Source organism: Oncorhynchus keta, chromosome 9 (genome assembly GCF_023373465.1).
Source record: "Oncorhynchus keta strain PuntledgeMale-10-30-2019 chromosome 9, Oket_V2, whole genome shotgun sequence".
In the NCBI taxonomy this organism is placed as follows: Eukaryota; Metazoa; Chordata; class Actinopteri; order Salmoniformes; family Salmonidae; genus Oncorhynchus; species Oncorhynchus keta.
This window is the reverse complement of record NC_068429.1, coordinates 13,601,246-13,624,641: the sequence shown is the minus strand read 5'-3', so window position 1 is coordinate 13,624,641 and position 23,396 is coordinate 13,601,246. Positions and strand designations below refer to the sequence as shown.

Below are 23,396 nucleotides of genomic sequence, written 5' to 3'. Positions count from 1 at the left end.
TCAAGGAAATTAAACAGTAGCTACTTTATCTTGCATTACTCATCTCATCTGTGTAAACTGTACTCTATACTCTACGGTATCTCTGTACTCTACGGTATCTTAGTCACTTTAATTGTGTGTAAATATTGCATCATCCATCTCATATGTATATACTGTACTCTATACTGTGCCACTGTATCTTAGTCCAATGGCGCTCAGACATATACATATATATTCCTAATCCATTCCTTACTTAGATGTACGTGTATATTTTGTGAAACTGTTAGATATTACTTGTTTGAATTTACTGCACCGTCGGAGCTATAAGTACCAGCATTTCACTACATGCAATAACATCTGCTAAACACGTGTATGTGATCAATAAAATTAGATTTGATTTGAATGTAGATGGTGTGGGATGTGGTGGACTGCAGAGTGTAGGAAAAGCATCCAACAAGTGCTTAGCATATGTGGGAAATCATTCAAGAATGTTGGAAAAGCATTCCAGGTGAAGCTGGTTGAGAGAATTCCAAGAGTATGCAAAGCTGTCATCAAGGCAAAGAGTGGCTACTTTGAAGAATCTCAAATATAACATATTTTGATTTGTTTAACACTTTGATTACTACCTGATTCCATGTGTGTTAGTTCATAGTTTTGATGTCTTGACTATTATTCTACAATGTATAAAATAGTACAAATAAAGACAAATCATTGAATGAGTAGGTGTGTCCAAACTTTTGACTGGTACTGTTTATTATTCAGTATAAGTAAAGACAACATTAAACTAAGAATAGTCTGATGAGGTGACAATTTTAGTCTTTTACTTGTGAATTATGTATTATCACCTGTGAATGATGCCCAGCAGATGCAGTATGGCAAGGAACAGCACATCTTTTTTTTGTGACTTTTTCATATCATAGTCACACACCTCATGTAGTCTGATAAGGTTTGTTTCACATCTAAAGTGGCCAAAAACCTAAATGACAATCCGCTTTACAACCAGTGTAGAGCCTAACCGGCATACATAGGCGACGCGTGAGTTTAAAGTTAGGTTTAGATCATTTTCACCATAAAAAAATGACCTTTAAAATAAAGCATTACATGCGTAATGGGATTTGCATTCACTTCTGAGAATGGTGTTTTGCTGCTAATTGATTGCATTTTTTTTTTTTTTTTTTACATCTGCGCTTATAGCCTACTGCCGTGTGCGCATTGCTGCACTTATGACATGAAGAAATAGCTTAATCGTTTATAAAAATGTAAGCCAAACGATCAGCCTCATTACTTTAAAAGTTTTTTTGATGCTATTGGTTGTATTCAATTGGGATCTATCGCATCCCACAACTGTCCCAGACTATGTTTGGAATACTTATTTATCGCACAGAATAGGTCAACTTTTGTACTATGGGGATAGTAGATTGACATAGGCTAGTGCTTTTGCTGTTCGTTGGACCTACTCGTCTGGTTGGCTGACGAAAAGTGAACGTAGACAAGTTCTTTAGCATCTTCAATATGCGCCTCGGAATTCGATATGAAGGAAGCACACAGTTGCGTACTGGATGTGTTGGTCTTCAATTGTAGCCTACTTCAGATGCCTTTGAGAAGGACCCGAACACGTGACAGGCATTGGCAAATAACAATTGAGATATCTGAGAGAGCTATGTGAGGGAGAGGTGCTTTAGAGCATGGTAATTGGCAGCCGGGAGATAGGAATCATAATTATTATATTCAAAAACGCATGGATTTTTTTAGGGAGCATTACGGCCACACAAGGGGGATGCCGCTGGGAAATTTGAGTCCTCGTCAAATTCTGAATGAGAGAATGATGAAGTGTGTGCAGCAACTTTTTGAAATCATCACTAGAGTTGCATCATGCAGCCTTAGAATGTTTTAAAAATCAAAACGTATAGCGCCAACATTTATATAACAACTACCTCTGCAGAAATAACTAAATTCAGCATATAGGAGGACCTGTTTCTTTGTTAAACAATCAACACAGAATAGCCACATGTGCGTACTCCCTCGCAAATCGTTTGGGGAAAATATCCTTTCTATTTTATGTTCAATTGTATTGTTCATACTTAAAATAACGGCACGGAATTCTTAGCAAATCTTGTCTGCTAAATGAACTCGTGTAGCCCACAGCCATACGGCATAGCCAAACGTAAGGACAACTCGGAGTATGCTATTCTGTTCATTTGAAATAGACTACATTTTCTTAATATCATATTTCTTTAGAGCCGTCTAAAATAAATAATACATTTATTGTGATGGTATATGCTTTAATAAATTGATTTTTTTATGTAGATGTTCCAAAGGTCTGCATCAGTGGCTTGCAGACTGTGTGGAAGCCAGGAGATGCTCAACATGTTTATGTTCATTAACGGTCAATTACCATAAGACCGGCAATTATTTTCTAGACAATTACCAGCTGACAAAATGTAATGACCGACACAGTCCTATTCATGACAGAATGTTAACATTTGGTGAATTTATTTTTTCATTTTTAAATTACACTTCCTAAAAATGCACTCTATTTGTAGAATGACACAAACATCATTTGTTTTCAGCAGCTGTAGCCCTCCTACTGATCTATCTTACAGAAATAAACTAGAAAAACAAGTTTTTGTTGAGGCTTTGATCTGCAGGTTACACCTGGTAACACCACAATTGAGAGACGTGTCCTTGTAGCTTGAGGGCAATTCCACATTAACAGTGTCATGCTTAAGAGAGATTTTTTACTTTAAAATGTTTTGTCAAACTAAAATCAATGATTGCAAAGTTAAACAAACCACAACTCTATGCACAAGGACTAAAACTCTTCCAAAAACCTATTTACTTTTAGAATGGTGCGGATGCAAAGTTTCGTCACAGAATGACGGCTTGAGCTGCCATTCTGTTACCAAATTTGCATCTGCAATGCTCTTAAAGTAAAATTGTATTTTTACTTAATGATAGGCAAATTAAAGAGATCAATAAACATAATAATTAGTAGGGGTTGCACACTAATCACCAGCATAACATTTCAAGTAATTTCAAGACCAGTTCTTCCTATTTGTGACAATAGAATAATTACTCATATTTAACCATCTGCATTGACTAATTATGGATGTTTATACAAAAAGTAGGTGTAGCCTACAAGTCTTTTTAATTAGGTGGATTTCGCTGATTCTGCTTGAAGCACACTAAACTACCTCACTGTGAAATCAACGAGGAATATCACAATTAGGCTGTCAGCCCACCCCAGTCAATGTGACAATGGTTTCACATAATAGAGCCGTTCACTTCAATGTTGTCCTTGCACTTTATTTGGGTTGGGGAGTCAGAGCGTTAAAAATGGGCAACCACTTTGCCAACATCACCGTGGCTATAGCCTCAGCTTCTGCTTTAATTTGAGAAATTAGGCTACATGGGTGTTTGGAAAAGTGTAATTATGGTTAATTTCACAATGGAAAATAAATGATAGAGGCGACATACCATTAATTGACTTGCTCCGGTCAGTGTACTCAAATCCATTTGTCCTCTTCTCAATCTCCATTCTCCTACCGCTAAATAGATCTTCGTCTTGGTTTCGACAGCTGTTCTCTGGAAATTACGAAATGTTTCTTTATGTTTTAATCCAGGTCGCTAATTACAGAAGAACCACTTTATACTTCTGCCAGTTCATAGGAAAAACCTTTTGCGCCACTCTCGTGCTGCAAAACACACCTTGACGTTTTCATGAATCACGTGACGAAACACTATTTGGCGTCTGAATTCTGGGATTTGTAGGATTCAATCATTGTGGGGTTGTATTAGGGCAGTCTAAAAACAGTAGTCTCAAATGTCTGAAATAACCTACTAGTTCATCCATTGTATTTCAAACAGTTTCAAACCATTTAATATTTAATAGTGTCTGTGATAGGCCTAATGACAAAATACAGTAATATAGCTACACTGTGTTGACCTGTTTCTCACCTCTGAAAAGCAAAATGCCATCCATAAGAGATCATGACATGATAATGCCCTGTTTGTAATATGGAAGTGATTTCCATATTAGGTAAAGGGTTTGTGGAAGGAGGATGACTCTCTCTCTGATATCTGTAGAGTGTATATACACACTAAACAAAAACATAAATGCAACATGTAAAGTGTTGGTCCCATGTTTCGTTTATATTCTTGTTTAGTGTATAAATACTGTATCTACAGATATCAGAGAGAGAGAGAGAGAGAAAGAGATCCTCCTTCCACAAACCCTTTACCTAATATGGAAAGAGTGTGCAAAGCTGTCATCAAGGCAAAGGGTGGCTACTTTGAAGAATCTAAAATCTAAAATCTATTTTGATTTGTTTAACACTTTTTTGGTTACTACACAATACCATATGTGTTATTTCATAGTGTTGTTGTCTTCACTATTATTCTGCAATGTAGAAAATAGTAAAAATAAATAAAAACCCTTGAATGAATAGGTGTGTCCAAACTTTTGACTGGTGCAGTAAATACAGGGTTGGGGAGTAACAGATTACATGTAATCCATTACATGTAAGGGATTACAAAGAAACTTCCTGTTATCCGTTACATTACTAGCAAAAATACTGTAATCAGATTACAGATACTTTTGAAAAACCATCTGATTACTTTGAGGATTACTTTTATATTCAGAAAGAATGTTTACGAAAAAATATATTTGACACTTCTCTGTTTTCTCAGTGACATTCAAATCAGCATTGAAAAAAATGTGAAAATGTAAATTTGTTCCACCTGAGCTAGTCTGACCACAAGTCAGAGATCACTACGATGACACACCAAATGGGTTTGATGGATTGCGGGAAAAAATATTATAGGAATAGGCTTTTGTAGACTCCAGTCCAAGCTGTCTTCCAATGATGCGACTGGTGTCGGCATCCAAAGATGATGTAACTTGAATAAACGCTTGGAGGTAAGGATGACAGCAGTGGTGTAGTCTACAGCGTTACGGACATCACTTAGTATTGATATCTACAAAGCGGATTGACGTGAATCACACTGCTACTCTCTTATTTAGCTATTTGCGATTTACCGATTGTGGTTTTGTGGATGGCTGTTCACAAATCTAAATGTGTGATATTTAAACCAAATAATGGTTGAATTCAAGAAGTTTAAGCTGCTTATCAAACATTGTTTTTGAAACCAGTGGACATTCAGTGACAAATGCGCTCTTACGACAGCTCATAGTGCGGAACCCAGCCTATGGAATAAAAGTGGGGTTTTTATTGCTCAATCTAATTCATGCTGATAAAAATGTTTTTATCCTTAGGCTTAATGGACACATGCTCAAACTCGTACAGTTTTTATAGACTTAAAAGAACTATGTAGTTGCTACATCCATTTTGGACTTATAAATGATAAATATAAAGATACAATAGAATCGTATTATTATGTGGTAGAAAGCGATGGGTTAGAAGAAAGTAAATAAAGTAAAGTAAAGTAAAATAAAGTAAAATATATAAAGTAAAAAAAAGTAAAGTAAAATATAACATCCATGTATGGCCAGCTATGTAAACTTTAACATCGATTTATCCTGCAATAGATGTCGTTCAATTGGTAACAAACATGCTTTGTCTTCTTCTAATTCCTCTTAAGGGGAAAGTAATCTAAAAGTAACGGATTACATTTAGAAAGTAACTTGCCCGACCATATATATATATATATATATATATATGGTCTGATATACCTCGGCTATCAACCAGTCAGCATTCAGGGCTCGAACCACCCAGTTAAAATATATATCTATTTTTTTTTTAACTGGGTGGTTCGAGCCCTGAATGCTGACTGGTTGATAGCCGAGGTATATCAGACCATATACCACAGGTATGACAAAACATGTCATTTTACTTCTCTAATTACATTGGTGGCCAGTTTATAATAGCAATAAGGCACCTCGGGGGTTTGCGGTATATGGCCAATATACCACCGATAAGGGCTGTATCCAGGCACTCTGTGTTGCGTCGTGCTTAAGAACAGCCCGTAGCCATGGTATATTGGCCACATACCACACCCCCTCATGCCTTATTGCTTATATATATTATATGCAGCCTGCAGGATAGACAGCATAAATGCTCATCAAATCAAATATTATTTGTCACATGCACCGAAAACAACAGGTGTAGGTAGACCTTACAGTGAAATGCTTATTTACAAGCCCTTAACCAACAATGAAGTTTTAAGAAAAATAAGTGTTAAGAAAGTATTTACTCAAATAAACTAAAGTAAAAAATAAATGAATAAAAAATAATTAACATTTACATTTAAGTCATTAAAGAGCAACAATAAAATAACAATAGCGAGGCTATATACAGGTGGTACAGAGTCAATGTGCTGGGGCACAGGTTAGTCCAGGTAATATGTATATGTTTTTATTTAACTAGGCAAGTCATGTTTTATTTAACCTGTTTACCTTAACTAGTCAGTTAAGAACACATTTTTATTTTCAATGACGGCCTAGGAACTGCCTTGTTCAGGGGCAGAACGACATATTTTTACCTTGTCAGCTCGGGGATGTGATCCAACCTTTCTGTTACTAGTCCAACGGTTTAACCACTAGGCTACCTGCCGCCCCATAAAGCTAGATGTAGGCTAGATGTCCCAGGTACAGTGATGCCAGAGACATCAAAACCAAGTGAGAAATTCCTTACTGTGTTGTCCAACCTCGGAGAGATGCAGAGACGGCTCATTTGAATGTAGCACACTTCACATCCAGGCATAACCTGACTGTGGTCAACTCAGGGCTAGTACATTTCCCCCCATTCCCCTGTATATTGCTGCCCTCTGGTGATGTCATTACATACTTGCTTTGGTTTAGTCCAGCAGAATAAAAATAAGGAAGATATAATAATAATAATAATAATAATATATGCCATTTAGCAGACGCTTTTATCCAAAGCGACTTACAGTCATGTGTGCATACATTCTACGTATGGGTGGTCCCAGGGATCGAATCCACTACCCTGGCGTTACAAGCGCCATGCTCTACCAACTGAGCTACAGAAGGATTATCTGGAACAATCCAGCAAAGGACCATTGAAAATGCAGGGTTTCTAATTCTACCCACAGTCGTAGACTTATCCTGCCACCCACCCACATATGTGAAATTCATGGGACTTTGCTGGAATATTGTCAGCTATTTAGAAAGAATAAATACATGTTGAATTCTATTTGGCTTCTTTGTAATGTGTTATGCTGACATTTTACATGACATGTTGGTCATTTAGCAAACACCTATCCAGAGCACTGTACAATCCGTACCTTCAACTAAGGTAGGTAAAACAATCACTTATCACAATCATTTTTTGATAGTAGTAGGCCTATCATAAATAAGCATTTAAAAAAAATGTTTTTGCATTCATAACTGGCACTGGCTTTCAAATGATGTACAGTAGCATAAAAGTCTGAAATAAAACAAATAAACAGAAACTGTCACGTTCTGACCTTAGTTGTTTTATTATGTCTTTGTTTTAGTATGGTCAGGGCGTGAGTTGGGTGGGTTGTCTATGTTCCCTTTTCTATGTTTTGGGATTTCTGTGTTTGGCCTGCTATGGTTCTCAATCAGCGGCAGCTGTTTATCGTTGTCCCTGATTGAGAACCATATTTAGGTAGCCTGGTTTCACTTTTGAGTGGTGGGTGATTATTTTCTGTGTTAGTTACCACACGGTACCGTTTCGTTTGTTATTTTGTATTTTTGTAGTGTTCAGTTTTTCTTATTAAAATGGACACTTACCACGCTGCAAATTGGTCCGACGTCTCTTACTCCTCGTCAGAGGACGACGATGAACGTTACAGAAACACTCAAACTTTCCTCCTATGCTGTCTTCAGAGGTAATACCTCTAAAACATTAGCTAGATTAGAAATTAATACATTCATTTTCCCAGAGAGAACTTCCATTTTCACAATCCTAGGATTTGGGAGAAATAATCTCTAATCTATCTAGACTACAGAGAGCTTAATCTGTGACAATCAACCCTCTGAGATTCATTTATCGGCAGGTAGCATAGCAGTTATGAGTTTTGGGCCAGTAACCAAAAAGCTGCTGTTCGAATCCCTGAGCCGACTAGGTGAAAAATCTGTTGATGTCCCCTTGAGCAAGGCACTTAACCAGAATTGCTTCTGTAAATCGCTCTAGATAAGAGCATCTGCTGAATGACTAACATTTTTAAATGTATAATTGATTCGCAGAATACGGCATGGTATTCTGATATGTTTCTTTTGTCGCACTGCTTTGTTTTATCTTGGCCAGGTCGCAGTTGTAAATGAGAACTTGTTCTCAACTGGCCTACCTGGTTAAATAAAGGTGAAATAAAAATGGTAAAGCATCACTCTGACAGGGGGAGGAGAGAGAGAGAGTTTGAAAGTCAATCAATGAAGCTCTTTGATGTTCACTAAATATGAGTCTAGGTTGGCAAGTAAAATAATGTTATATACGTACTACCAGCATCCTATGAAGGATTTGGGAAACCCACCCCACAATAATGAGTACCTTTTCCAATGACAGACAGACAATCATTCAGTGAGGTTACTTCCAAGAAATGGATGTGAGCCTCTGTGTGAGCTTCTCCAGCTCAACCTCGCTCTTCTTCTGCTCAGCGATCTCCTGTTCCAAACACTCCATGAAGGCTTCAACTGCGTTCTCCTGGGCTACAACCAGCTCCTTCACCTCAAAGTGTACGTCTTCTCTCAATTTTACAGATTGACTGACCTTCATGTCTTAAAGTAATGACGGACTACCGTTTCTCTTTGTTTGTTTGAGATGTTCTTGCCATAATATTGACTTGGTCTTTACCAAATAGGGCTATCTTCTGTATACCACCCTACCTTGTCACAACACAACTGATTGGCTCACAAGCATTAAGAAAATTAAGAAATTAATCAAATGCATTAAGAAAATTAACTTTTAACAAGGCACACCTGTTAATTGAAATACATTCCTGGTGACTACCTCATGAAGCTGGTTGAGAGAATGCCAAGAGTGTGCATAGCTGTCATCAAAGCAAAGGGTGGCTACTTTGAAGAATCTCAAATATAAAAGATATTTTATGATTTGTTCAACACTTTTTTGGTTACTACATGATTCCATATGTGTTAGTTCATAGTTTTGATGTCTTCACTATTATTATACAATGTAGAAAATAGTAAAATAAAGAAAAACACTTGAATGAGTAGGTGTTCTAAAACTTTTAACCGGTATATATATATATATATATATATATATATATCACTCTGCACTGTTGAGAAGGGCCTGTAAGTAAGCATTTCACTGTTAGTCCACACCTGTTGATTACGAAGCATGTGACAAATAACATTATTTGATTTGATACGATACAGGACTCTTATTCTGAAATATTCCCAAAAATCAGACCTGGAAGTACTTAGTCATTCTGGCCTACTTCACACCAGTTTTTGTTACTAGCTAGCTATAGCAACTCTTGAGCAGCACGACAATCAATAACTTCTCCCACTATTTTTCTCCCCAAAATGTCTAAACTACAGCTACTTAATGAGGTTCTCGATGAAAAATTAGCTGCAGTTCCCCTGGAGATATCCGTAGTAGTTAAAACAACGATAGCAGAGTACCAGGGAGAAATCTCCCGTTTGAAGCGGGCGGTTGCACGTCTACGAAGACTGCTGGATTTGGTTTTCAAACCAGAGATAAAATTGCAAAGATTAGCAGGTTTGTGACGACGTGTCTCTGTTTGACATGCATTTACAGTGTAGCCCAATATTAATAATTAAAATGTTAGGCTTTGATTAGAACATTAGCATATACTGACGGACGAGTGACAATACACGATGTGGGGGATACGCAAGCAGTATGGCTAGCTAACTACATAACGATAGCTAGCAAGCAAGTACAATTACTTTAATTACAATTTAATAGCATACCAATTTCACGACGAAATATTCAAATAAAATATGGCCATTATCCATTGAAAATGCATTTTAAAAAAGTGTTCTATTTGCCATTTTGTCTTAAATAGTATTTAATCCGTTTTTGAAAAGGTATTATATTTTACTGGGACTCGTGTGTTCAGTCCGATAAATCAGTCAAGTAATCCTATTTCTTCCATTTCGGCATTTATTTTGTGGATGGGCTCCTGAGCTAAGACACTGCATCTCAGTGCAAGGGGTGTCACTACAGACTCTGGTTCGATCCCATAGCGTGGCGCACAATTGGCCCAGCGTCGTCCAGGTTAGGGTTTGTCCGGGGTAGGCCGTCATTGTAAATAAGAATGTTCTTAACTGACTTAACTAGTTAAATAAATACAAATACATTTGATTCTTTCTCCAGACCTCCAGCAGCTCACTCTCACTGAAGAGGTTATTCCTGAGCAGAGTCACTGTGAGCAGGAATGGAGCCCTGGTCTGGGGCCGGTGGAGTCGGATACCGAAGAGTCTATGTGGGACTCTTTCAACATCATAACTGTGGAGAACCGAACAGAATCTGATGGCGAGAGCCACAACAGAGAATCTGAATCAACCAGTGACTATGAGCCCCCCTCTGAAGTAAGTCCAGACAGTGACAACAGTGAAAATGGAAACGTGGAGAGTGGAATACCACTGTCAGGATTAAAGCCTCTCAAATCAAAGAGAGGAAGAGGACGGCCAAGGAAAGGAACCAGTGAGTTGCCTGATCTGAAATGTGACATGTGCGGGAAATGCTTTACAGCAGCACGTAGTCTGAAAAGGCATCAGCTAAATCTGCACAGCGAAGAGAGACTAACAGGACAGCCAAAGAAAAAAAACTGTGAGTTTCCTGATCTGAAATGTGATGTGTGTGGAAAATGCTTTGAGAAAGCACGTAATCTGCAACGGCATCGGCAATATCGGCACAGTGAGGAGAGACGACACATGTGCGACACTTGTGGGAAATGTTTCATCCGGAAGGACCATATGACCCAGCACATGAAGCTTCACACAGAGGAGAAAAAACACTGCTGCACTGAATGTGGCAAATGTTTCCTTCACAAGTCCATCCTGAAAAATCATATGGGTACTCATACAGGGGAGGCTTTTAAATGTGATGTGTGTGGAAAATGCATGACGACTGCAGGTGGTCTGAAAGTGCATCAGAAAAATCACACTGAGAAATCGCATCAGTGCAAAGAATGTGACAAAGCCTACACCTTTAAGGGAGACCTGATAAAGCATGTGAGGATTCACACTGGGGAGAAACCGTTTCAATGCAAAGAATGTGGCAAATGCTTCAGCGACAAGGGAAGCCTTCCAAAGCATATGATGACTCACACAGAGGAGAAACCACATCGCTGTAACGAATGTGGCAAATGCTTCAGTCTGAAGGGAAGCCTGACAGCGCATTTGAAGATTCATACAGGGGAGGGAGTTCAATGTCATTTGTGTGGAACTCACTTGAAGTTAAAATCAAGTCTAAAAAGACATCTGCGAACTCATAGAAGGAATAGCCCTAATGAATGAGAATACGTAAAAATGTTTTGGAAAGATCCAAGCTGAATATGAATTATAATTGTTATTTCTGTGGAATGGAAAAGGAGACCATTTTTCATAAATATTCTACCTGTATTTATAGTGTAATGTTTTGGATAGACAAACAGAACATGTACAATTGAATGGCTTTGATAATGACTTATTTCAGAAATGAGATTGATAAGAATTTAGTATATTTAATTCAACTGCTAATAATTTATAGGTCAAATTCATATTTTCAAAACAAATGGTCTGATTTAACTAATATGGCACTATTTTAAATACAATTAAAAACAAAGGCACTATTATTAATCAACATGATTTGTTTGGGGAGGACTCCTGGCAATGTAAAAAGTTTGTTTTTGTATGACTATTCCTCTTTCGCTAAAATAATATATATAAATAAAAAAGAGGCAAGGACCCCCACTTGTGTCATGTCACATCATACCTGGACCACCTATTGAGATTAGCTTTTTTAAAGTAAATCGGGTTAAATGAGGTGAAAGGGAGACTGGAGGACTTTAAGCAGATTTCCCAATATTAATGGACAAAACATTTGCACAACCACCCTGGGTGTGTAAATGGTGGATTTAGAAACTAGAGGTGCTCCTGTGTAGAATGGACCCCACTTTTACTGCGACACAATTACCAGAATTTTATTTTTTATTTTACCTTTATTTAACCAGGCAAGTCAGTTAAGAACAAATTCTTATTTTCAATGACGGCCTAGGAACAGTGGGTTAACTGCCTGTTCAGGGGCAGAACAACAGATTTGTACCTTGTCAGCTCGGGGGTTTGAACTTGCAACCTTCCGGTTACTAGTCCAATGCTCTAACCACTAGGCTACCCTGCCAACACTGAAGTGTGTATAGTCCCCAAAAAAATAAATCACAATAGCTTAAAAATACATTAAATTATTTAGATGATAACTAGCATTAAATATATCGACAATAGTGCATATTTTCCCCCTGATTATTTGTTTACAAGGTAAACAGGACAGGACTCTTATTCTGGAGGATTCCAAAATGGTCTCTGTTAACTGGAATCCTTGGGAAGTCCCTTTCTGTTAGGGAACACCTACTCTGGGAAGTGTTTTTTTCCCTCACCTTTATTTAACCAGGTAGGCCAGTTGAGAGAGAACAAGTTCTCATTTACAACTGTGACCTTGCCAAGATAAAGCAAAGCAGTGTGACAAAAACAACACAGAGTTATACATGGGATAAACAAACGTACAGTCAATAACACAATAGAAAAATCTATATACAGTTTGTGCAAATGTAGTAAGATTATAAATAAATAGGCCATATGGTGAAATAATTACAATTTAGCATTGGCACGAGTGATCGATGTGCAGAAGATGAATGTGCAAGTAGAGATACTGGGGTGCAAAAGAGCAAGAAGATAAATAACAATATGGGGATGAGGTAGTTTGGTGGGCTATTTACAGATGGGCTGTGTACAGGTGTAATGATTGGTAAGCTGCACTGACAGCTGATGCTTAAAGTTAATGAGGGAGATATAAGGCTTCAGTTATGTTTGCAATTCGTTCCATTCATTGGCAGCAGAGAACTGGAAGGATAGGCCGCCAAAGGAGGAGTTGGCTTTGGCGATGACCAGTGAAATATACCTGCTGGAGCGTGTGCTACGGGTGGGTGCTGCTATGGTGACCAGTGAGCTAAGATAAGGCGGGACTTTACCTAGCAAATACTTATAGATGACCTGGAGCTAGTGGGGTTTGGCGATGAATATGAAGCGAGGGTCAGCCAATGAGAGCGTACAGGGTGCAGTGGTGGGTAGTATATGGGGCTTTAGTGACAAAACGGATGGCACGGTGATAGACTACATCCAATTTGCTGAGTAGTGTTGGAGGCTATTTTGTCAATTACATTGCCGAAGGCAAGAATCGGTAGGATAGTCGTGTGCATGTACAATAACTCAATTTGCCTTTACACTCCTAAACGACACAATTTTAAAAAACTTTTGCAAAGGGTAAAGTCTACAAAACTTAGTCCACACTGTTCATAACATATTCTAGTTTTGGGAACAGAAAACGGTATTGAGATCAAATGTTTAATTGAAAATTAGCAAAAGGCTGGCTAAAATCCATCTCCCACTGCCCACCAGTGGGCTTCCTCACATATTTGGTAGTGAGTGGTAACGCTAACCGGATGCTTCACATTAATACATCCAGTGAAATATCTGTCTCATTGTTCTATCTGTGGTAGTATTCGAACACAACTTATGGCTCTGGCACTGACCATTCCCAGAATGCATCCTTATTCTTGCCAGAAGCACAGATAGAACAATGAGACACGCACACACACCCATGAAATGAGGTGGAAACTGAGCTGCACTTCCTAACTGCCAAATGTATGACCATATTAGAGAGACATATTTCCCTCAGACTACAAACTCACAAAGAATTTGAAAACAAATACAATTTAGATAGACTCCCATGTTTATTGGGTGAAATACCAGTGTGCAATCACATCAGCAATATTTGTGACCTGTTGCTACAAGAAAAGGGCAACCAGTGAAGAACAAACACCATTGTAAATACTACCCATATTTATTTATTTTGCCTTTTGTACTTTTAACTATTTGCACATCGCTACAACACTGTATATTGACATGACATTTGAAACTTTTGTGTGTAATATTTACTGTAAATGTTTTGTTTTGTTTATCTATTTCACTTGCTTTGGCAAAGTAAACATATGTTCTCTGACAATAAAGCCCAGAGAATTGCATCTGCTTGGTGTTTCCACTCACTACCAAATATGGTAGTGAGAGGAAGCCCAGTGAACAGCAGTGGAATAAGATGGATTCTGCATGTTCTCAACGATGAAACATTTGATCTAAGGTTTTCTGTTCCCAAAACGGAAATATGCCATGAACAGAGTGGACCAAGTCTTGAAGACTTTACCCTTTGCCAAAGTTGTAAAAAATTGCGTTGTTTCGAAAGAGTGCAAAGGCTAATTAAGTTATTGCACAAGCGCACTTCAGAGTAGGCATTCTGTAATGGGAATATACAGATGATGCTAGAATGGGCCAATAGGATCTCACTAGCTCGTGCTTGGCTCTGCCCACTATGACTAATTTGTTCCCATTGGAAACGACAGGCTGTGGTCTATCTTGATTTAGTTATAAAAAAATCTTTGCAATAAGTATTTTAAGAAATTAAGAGATGGTGAACCTAAACTCGATTCGTATTAACGCCCATTTGCCGAATTCAAAACAACTGGGATATTTTAAAAATACGAGGTCAAATCATGATGTCAGTGATCTTCAGATCGGAGCCTTAGAAAGAGGCCCGAGTTCCCTGGTTAGAATTCCAAGTTGGATGACCTTTCAAATCGATTTTTCCCAGTTGTTTTGAATGCTCGGAAGTGTGAGATTTCCGAGTTCCCAATTGTTTTGAATCTAATCTCATTGTTCTATCTGTGACTATACCCTAGCTTTTTACAAGGGTTTTTGTGACGAATAATATAGAAACCGCGTGACACGCCATGACAACGTGAGCGTGATTGGTTGATGGTATGCTGGGCAGGCGTTATAAATTCCTCCATTTATTAACCACTGAGATTACTATCCTCATTTCTTGGGGAGAGGCATGAAGCGAGACGGTGGATGGTGGTTGGAAGAGCGCGCTTGTTTGAAATGGAAAAGTGTTGCGGTAGCTTTTGATAAAGAAGAACATGAAGACAAAGCAGCTGCTATATAAGTGAACAGAAAACGGTATTGAGATCAAATGTTTAATTGAAAATTTGCAAAAGGCTGGCTAAAATCCATCTCCCACTGTTAAGCGCTACATCCAGAAGGGTTTGCCTTGCCTTTTGGCTGATCCATTTGTGGTTGCAGGGTGGCTAAAAACAGAGTTGGGTGCTGTGGAATCGGTGAGGGTAACCAGAAGTGGTCGTAATAATTGTGTTTCTGTTGGTCAGAGGGAGATGGCGCTGTGCGTTAAACGAATGGGAGCGAGAAATGTGAATTCTTATGCTCTCAAGAAAAAGGGCACCATTGAAATGAGTGATTACTGCTGTAGCAGTAAATGTAAAAGTTGACCAACTGAAAAGGAAGATTCCTGGTATTTGTGATGCTCGTCGTTTGGTGCTACACACAGGGTGGCATGACTGGTGAAACAGAAGAGTCTGTTCTTTTGAGTTTTTATGTTGAGTCTTTGCCCGACAGTGATGTTAGGATACATACGTTGTCCTGTACAAGCTTTTGTGCTGAATACATTACGTTGTTACAGGTGTCAAGCTTATGGGCATGTGGCAGCAGTGTGTAGGAGAGAGGTTCCTAGGTGTGCAGAAGGGCATGAGACAAAGGAATGTGTAGCATTGGGGAAAGTAGTGGTATGTGTTAATTGTAGGGGTGCCCATGGGGCTGGGGATCAGAAAAGTCCCATGCGAGAGAGGTTTCCAGGGTTAGAGTAGTGCAGAAGTTGTCATATGCTGAGACAGTGAAGAAAGTAGAGTAAGATGGGTCAAGGGGGAGGAATCCTGAGAAGAGTGGTGTAAGTAGTAGATCTGTACCAGTACAGAGGGATAGGCCAACAAGTGATATATTTCGGTAAGATTGGATTTTTTGCATTTATAGTAATGGTTATCAACTGTACTGCAGGGATAGAATGTAATTCTCTGAAAATGTAGGTTGTGGTGGCAGATGCAGAGAGGTATTTGGGTGTGCAAGACTTGACATCAGACGAATTACAGGGAGTGTTAAGCAGTGGTGCCCATCCTTTCAGGTTGTTGGCCTAAGGTAGGACTAAATAGATTTAGAAATGGTGGAGTAGAATGGTGTTATTTTTTTATATTTTTCTGAGTGTAGTGTTAATGGTAGGGTCTGTATTTATTTATTTATTTATTTAAAGATTCAAGCAAAGTATAAGGGAGTTGTACTCCAGTCTAGTAGATGGCGGTAATGCAACATTTATTGGATACCAACCGCCGTTAAACGTCATCGAAGAATCCTTAGTTTCTTCAAATATTTCTGTTATTGCCTGCTTCACAGCGGTAGCACACAAAAGATGCTAGCTATTTTATTTTATTTGAACGTTACGTGAATGAGTCTGAGGTCAAAATGTCAACTTACAATATGTTCCAGTCAGAAACAACATCGATTATGGCTTTTGTCGTCGAGACTGTAATGAAAGAAATTAGCCATCTTTCAAACGCGCAACACTCGGACGCTAACGACTGCAGTAAACCGGAGAGAGAGGTGAGCACCGACAAATACTCTACTGAGCAGCTTCATGGCGGGTGCGTAGTGACTACAGTTAACGTCGAACAAAAGTTTTAGATAATTAGCTTTCTCAATTGTTAGGTAACGTCACTACTGCTATACCTTATGCCGCGTTCTTGTCCTAGTCGGAACTAGGAAACTCTGACATTTCCGACTTGATAACTGGTTGAACGAGGCACGTGTAACTTAAACCAGTTTGCAAGTCTAATTTCCGAGTCTCCTATTTCCGACTAGGACGTGAACGCGGCATTAGCTCTCAAACTAGGGAGAAGGCAGAATGTCGCCTCGTTTTCAGGCATTAGCTTCGCCCACTACTACATGTTAACAATCCCGACGCGCTGTTATAACGTTTAGAAACGTCAATAATCGCTTGTAAATATGGCTTTCGAAAAATGACATTTATCTTTAATCAGCGAGAATTTAAAAAAATAAAAAATCCTTCAAATAAAAAATGTACATACTGTAGCAGTTTTGCATAGATTTACGCTTATACAGGTGTTCAAACATTGCTAGATAGTTTATTAGCCTTTTGTCTCACGTAAACAAGCGCTGTAACATGGAGATATGGCCATCCATGTGGGAGCATGAACCAAGCCCTATCAAGGTGCTTACCAATTTAACCAGACATCAAGAGACTAGTGTTAATGTTCAGATTGAGTTTTGGGGTCTTTTATACTAGCAATATTTCAATCTGTTCGATTTCGCAGTGTTGATAAAGGTAAAATGTGCATGTCCCATCCCAGAATTGAGGTGTCTTAATGTAACCATGATTGCATTCGACCTCAGTGCAACTCGGGTGTAAACAAGCGTAACGGTAGGGACAGCATCTTCTGGCAAGCCCTAAGCTATGTTGCTAACTTGCTAGGTAGCTATGGTTTCACATCCTCTGCTGTGGCTGGCTGTATACTGTTAGGTAGTCTAATATCCACAGGAAAGTGTTTTACACTTCTCCAGCGTGCCAGTGGCCATCGAAGGTGAGCATTTGCCCACTGAAGTCTGTTACGACTCCAAACTGCAGTCAGGTCAAGACCCTGGTAAGGACAACGAGCACACAGATAAGCTTCCCATTGACGATTTTTGGCAGTTTTTGAAAAAATGGTTTGCTTGTGCAAACCCACAGTATCATCAGCTGTCTGGGTGGCTGGTCTCAGATTATCCCACAGGTGAAGAAGCCATTATGTGTGTTGGTGGTCCTGGGCTGACGTGGTCTTTTGTGAAGCCTGTTGGACGTACTGCCAAATTCTCTTAAATGACATTGGAGGTGGCCTTTTATTGTCCCCAGCACAAGGTGCACCTGTGTAATGATCGTGCTGTTAATCGGCTTCTTGATATGCCACACCTGTCAGGTGGATAGATTATCTTGGCAAAAGAGAAATGCTCACAGATTTGTGCACAATTTCTGGAATATTTTATTTCTGCTCATGAAACATGGGACCAACACTATACATGTTGTGTTTTGTATTTCTGTTCAGTGTAGTAGCTAGCTAATCAGTTTACTTTTTAACATTTCTCTACAGCTTTGCACCATGATGAATCTGGTGATGGGGGAGGCTATTCGTAAAATCTGCCAACTATTCCTAGTGACCTCCTCACGTTTACAAAATGAAAATGGGAAACTGAAAACCAAGGTGGAGCATATGGAGGAAGATATGAAGACAATAACTGAGAAGGCTGAACATTATAGAATGTCTCTAGCAAAAGTAGAGGCACAAGCAGAACCGAAAGGACCAACCCATGTTCTGCACAATGGAATCATCTTTGCAATTAAACCACTTGGTGAGTGTTATAGACCTACAGTCATTACTGTCTATAGCAAATTAGTTAACTTGTTTTTTTCACATTGTGTGGAAAGAAAGGGAAAACAGTTGTAAATATTTCAATGTAATATTGCATGTTAATTTTAGATCTCCCAGTGTTGCCTGGAATGACAGTGGGTTCAGCATTGCCAGGGAATGTCAGTCAAGCAAACCCTGTCACTAACGCAGCATCAGTCCGTGCAGGTAATATCCTCAAGTTGGTGTTCATTTGAATAATTGTTGACAAACCAGGGGTGCATTCAATTTAGTTAAATGTTGTCTATGGTTTAGTTCAATGTTTGTTGGCTGCGTGATGGGTTGTACTTGAACTATATGTTTTCCCTGAATGGTGCATGCGCTTTTCTTAATCAATCTTTTAGTTATGTTTGGTGGGTCAAGTGGGTTTGGCCTGATCAATATGTGGCTGTTTCAAATCGCAAAACTTGTGCTGCAAACAATCACCATCTGGGCCAACTTAATCACAACATTCTTGGACTGATCGTTCAAAACATCGCTGTTTCTGTTTAATCAAATGTTGCACCCCGTTGTGTCCTGCTGAATGAGCTCCAGCATTCAGCAGGACACTAGGAACCAAAACGGTGAGTGACTACCTGAACTTGTCCAAGAAACACTTGTGTTCGTTTTGTTGCAAAATATTGTCATATATTGGTTGATTTTTATTTGACTAATTAACGAAATTGGTTTTGGACAACTTTGTTTTCTTATGTCCTCTTAACTTGGGCCATAGTTTTACAATGTGTGTCATCTTATTCCTTTTTATATTTAGGTCCTGCAAAAGTTTGCCGTAAACCCACAGAGACGTCTTCATTGGAGAATGACTCCTCTCTGGGAGACACAGATGGACTGAATACAGACCCCTCCCCAAGAGACACTGAATCCAACGTTGAGCATATGAGAGCTGCTCTGCCAGGGAGCAACGAGAGAGACGGCCATGAAAGCCAGAAAAACAGCAATACTACTAAAGGGACACGATCCAAAGAAACCAAACGCTTCAAGTGTGATATTTGTGAGAAGACCTTCAGCAAGAACGAGTTGTTGAGAGTTCACAAGTTAACGCATACAAGACCCTTCAAGTGCGATGTGTGTCAGAAGACCTTCACCAGGAAGGGGTTACTGGAAGCTCACAAGCTAACTCACACAAGACCCTTCAAGTGTGATGTTTGTGACAAGACCTTCAACCTGAACCGCTTGCTGGTACGTCACAAGCTAATTCACACAGGAGAGAGGCCATTCGCTTGTGGTCAATGTGGCAAAACATTCAGAATGTCCAAGCAGCTCGAACATCACATGGTGCGTCACAGAGAAAAAACATTCAGTTGCAAAGTTTGCGACAGTATATTCCCTGCCAAGAAAGATCTGACACAACATCGGCTTGTTCATGCAGTGGAGAGACCGTTCAAGTGCCTGACTTGTGACAAGGGTTTCACATCAAGGGCTGCGCTTATGGGGCACGAGAGAATCCACACCGGTGAAAAACCACACAGCTGTGCTGAATGTGGGAAGAGTTACAGACTGTCTTATGACCTAAGTATTCATATGCGAAGACATACAGGTGAACGTCCGCACTTATGCTCAGAGTGTGGTAAGAGCTTTATAACTAAATCCAGCCTTGAAAACCACAAGGTAATCCATACAGGGGAGAAGCCATTTAAATGTGAGACCTGTGGAGCTGCTTTTGGCCATAAAGCAAACCTTCAGAGACACCAAGTTCTTCACACAGGGGAGAGACCTTACAAATGTAAAGTGTGTGGGAAAAGCTACCTTCAGTCCACTGACCTAAAAGCTCACATGCACCGTCATGGGGCAACCAAACCATTTATGTGTGACCTATGTGGAAAGACTTTCATTTACAATTACCAAATGAGACGACACAATCTAAAATGGCACACAGCTGAAGGAGAGAACCTTCCTGGGGGAGTTGGAACCTTGACAAAGCCATTCAGTTGTGATGTATGTTTGAATGGCTTCAGCTCCATGCTAACTCTGAAAAAGCATCAAGAAATTCACACAGGACAAAATCAATACTCTTGTTCTGTTTGCGGGAAGACCTTTGCCTATAAAAATACTTTGGACTATCACATGAAACTTCACAGTGGAGAGAAGCCCCATGAATGTAAATACTGTGGAAGAAAATTCATTCTTAAGCAAGCTCTCAAAGGACATGAGCGAACCCATACAGGTGAAAAGCCCTTCAAATGCAGTTATTGTGACAAGACTTTCTCAGTGAACAGCAATCTCAAAAGGCATGAGCGAGTCCACACGGGAGAGAAGCCATTCAAATGTGACGTCTGCGGGAGAGGTTTCAGCCAAGCCAACAACGTCAAAGCCCACATGCAAGTCCACACTGGAGTTAGGCCTTATTATTGCAAGAGATGTGGAAAGGGCTTTTCTGACATAAGACACTACAAAAACCATAGCTGTAATGGTGTGGCAGCGACACGCAATCAGTCTCGTAAACCTTCTGACCGCACTTTCAGAAGTAGGAAAGGAGGTAGAGACAGGAGTGCTTGCCATAATGCTGCTGTGATGTTGACTCAGTGATATAATCTTGATCATTCACAGTGGGGCAACTTCCTGCTTTCAGAAATCAGGAAAAACATAGATGTATTCAGCAGGGTGAGAAGTTCTCGGGTGAGTTTCTGGAAAGCCTCGTAGGAAACGAGAGGCATATCTGCCGTAATGCTTGGAGATTTTGCTATAAGTCTTAGTCAATGTTCATGAGCCCACATTATCATGGAGACGTTGTATATTTCTGACTGTGTTCAATCATTTACAATGTGTTTTTTTTTCTTTTCTGTTGTGTAAATCCTTAAAACACCTAATTCATGTGAAAATATCAGAACTACACATTAATACTTTGTCCATCAGCTACATAGGACCGCTTGATTAGTTATTCAGGTGATTGTCCTGATTGGGCAAGAATTTTGAAGGAATTCTTGTTTTTAAAGGTCCAATTTGGCCAGGTCCAATACAGTTTTTAAAGGTCCAATGTTTCTATATCAATATCATATAATTCCTTGGTAACAATTGAAGTACCTCATTTTTGCTTGTTTTCAATTAAAATGGTCAAAAATATATATTTTAAAATCACTTTTTCGCTATGAGCAATTTCTAAAGCAATAATTTTGCTTGGACTGTCAGAGTGGGGAGGGGAAAACTTGTTATTGGCAGAGGTTTGGAACTCTTCCTTATTGGTCTATTAACTCATTTATCACCAGAAACTCCATCCCACCAAAACTGGCTGAAATGTCAGCCGGTCTTTTCAAACAACTTACTTTAAAAGGGAATTATCATTCTCATAGTATTATTCCAACTTCATGGTGTGGAAATACTGTACATGACCAAAGGTATGTGGGACACCTGCTCATTACAAAGTCATGGGCATTAATATGGAGTTGGTCCCCCCCCCCCCTTTCCTGCTAATCCAGCCTCCCTCCACTCTTCGGGAAGGCTTTCCACTAGATGTTGGAACATTGCTGTGGGGACTAATGCTCTTGTGGCTGAATGGAAGCAAATCCCTGCAGTAATGTTCCAACATCTAGCGGAAAGCCTTCATAGAAGAGTGGAGGCTGTTATAGGAGCAAAGGGGGACCATATGAATGCCCATGATTTAATGCCCAGCTTTTAGCTGTTCACCTTGGTGTACTATTTCTCCATTGTAAGAGACTTAAGAATGCCTTTACCTTGTTTGGTTAGTTCCATTTCAAATTACTTTTGGGAGAAGTAGCCTTTTAGCTTGAGGAGAAGTGCATTGGATCTCCTTTTATTTGGGACATTGCATTTATGGTTTTTAAATACTACATTTAGGACTCGATTCTTGAGTTGTATCCACATTAGTCCCTTCCCATGTATTCTAAGTGTCTTACTTTTTTATGATTTGTATAATTTATTGTAACATTTTTATTATCTGGAACTAATGCTGAAAATGGTTGCTTTAATCAGTTTTATACACCGATGTCCGGGAAACCACCCAGACTTTTAATTTAAGTACTAGGCTCAATCGATTTTAAACTAATCCAGATTTTAAAAATGTCTTTCTGAGATGTTGCTTGACTTCAGATTAATTGGTTCTAGACTAGGGCGTCTCAGACTAAGGTAAGTAAGGACTAACCATTTAATCTTTGAAGCCTAATTTATACTAACAAAAATCTAAATGCAACATGCAATAATGTCAAAGATTTTACTGAGTTGCATTTCATATAAGGAAATCAGTCAATTTAAATAAATTCATTTGGCCCTAATCTATGGATTTCACATGTCTGGGCATGGGTGCAGCCATGGGTGGGTCTGGGAGGGGATAGGCCCACCCACTGGGGAGCCAGGCCCAGCCAATCAGAATGAGCTTGCCCCTACAAAAGGGCTTTATTACAGTTCACACAAAGCTTTGTAGACTATTGGGAATACAGTCGGTTCACTTACACCACACAAATCTCCTGTTTCACAATGAAGGTCCAAGATGCCAAAAATCTCAAGGTGATAAGTAGTAGGAGGGATGGGCCTTCTGTAAAGAGTCAGATGAAAGCCCTGGCTTTAACTAGGCAAGTTGGTTAAGAACAAATGGTTATTTCCAATGACTGCCTACCCCGGCCAAACCCTAACCCAGACGCCGCCCTATGGGACTCCCAATCACGGCCGGTTGTGATACAGTCTGAAATCGAACCAGGGTCTGTAGTAACTCTAGCACTGAGATGCAGTGCTTTAGACCGCTGCGCCACTCAGGTGCCACGGTGAACCTGGGGGCCAACATCCATTAATCTGAAGTTAAACCTACTTCTGGACAGGTTTAATGTAAGCTTTCACTTAGATCTAGATAAACTCTTAATAGTCCTGGAAATCTGACTTTAAAAAAAATCTAGACTAGGGAAAATCAGACTATTAAACCATGTCTGAAAAAAGCT

At 39.3% G+C, this 23,396-nt stretch overlaps 3 protein-coding genes across 7 annotated transcripts in view; 2 read left to right on the top strand and 1 right to left on the bottom strand.

Annotated features, from left to right (window-relative positions):
• LOC118378856 (nuclear receptor subfamily 6 group A member 1-A-like) overlaps positions 1-3,731 on the bottom strand; it is a 217,051-nt gene extending 213,320 nt beyond the window's left edge. For both annotated transcript variants that reach the window (XM_052525262.1, XM_052525263.1), the window contains exon 1: positions 3,457-3,731. In XM_052525262.1, coding sequence (XP_052381222.1) covers positions 3,457-3,517 — 61 coding nt within the window. In that variant the 5' untranslated portion in view covers positions 3,518-3,731. The remainder of the gene's footprint in view (positions 1-3,456) is intronic.
• Positions 3,732-9,348: 5,617 nt separating this feature from the next.
• On the top strand, positions 9,349-11,854 carry LOC118387293 (zinc finger protein OZF-like). The gene is made up of 2 exons (XM_035775498.2): positions 9,349-9,662; positions 10,281-11,854. The coding sequence occupies exons 1-2, from the start codon at positions 9,467-9,469 to the stop codon at positions 11,423-11,425; spliced, it is 1,341 nt and encodes a 446-aa protein (XP_035631391.1). The 5' UTR covers positions 9,349-9,466; the 3' UTR covers positions 11,426-11,854.
• Positions 11,855-15,013: 3,159 nt separating this feature from the next.
• On the top strand, positions 15,014-21,588 carry LOC118387292 (zinc finger protein 345-like). Of its 4 annotated transcripts, none has more exons than XM_035775495.2 (4): positions 15,014-15,172; positions 18,199-18,457; positions 18,586-18,681; positions 19,265-21,588. In XM_035775495.2, the coding sequence occupies exons 2-4, from the start codon at positions 18,208-18,210 to the stop codon at positions 21,037-21,039; spliced, it is 2,121 nt and encodes a 706-aa protein (XP_035631388.1). In that variant the 5' UTR covers positions 15,014-15,172; positions 18,199-18,207; the 3' UTR covers positions 21,040-21,588. The 4 variants fall into 4 exon arrangements, with proteins under 4 accessions (XP_035631388.1, XP_035631389.1, XP_035631387.1 ...); XM_035775496.2 differs by lacking the exon at positions 15,014-15,172 and adding an exon at positions 16,371-16,698; XM_035775494.2 differs by lacking the exon at positions 15,014-15,172 and adding an exon at positions 16,372-16,657.
• The last annotated feature ends 1,808 nt before the right edge of the window (positions 21,589-23,396 follow it).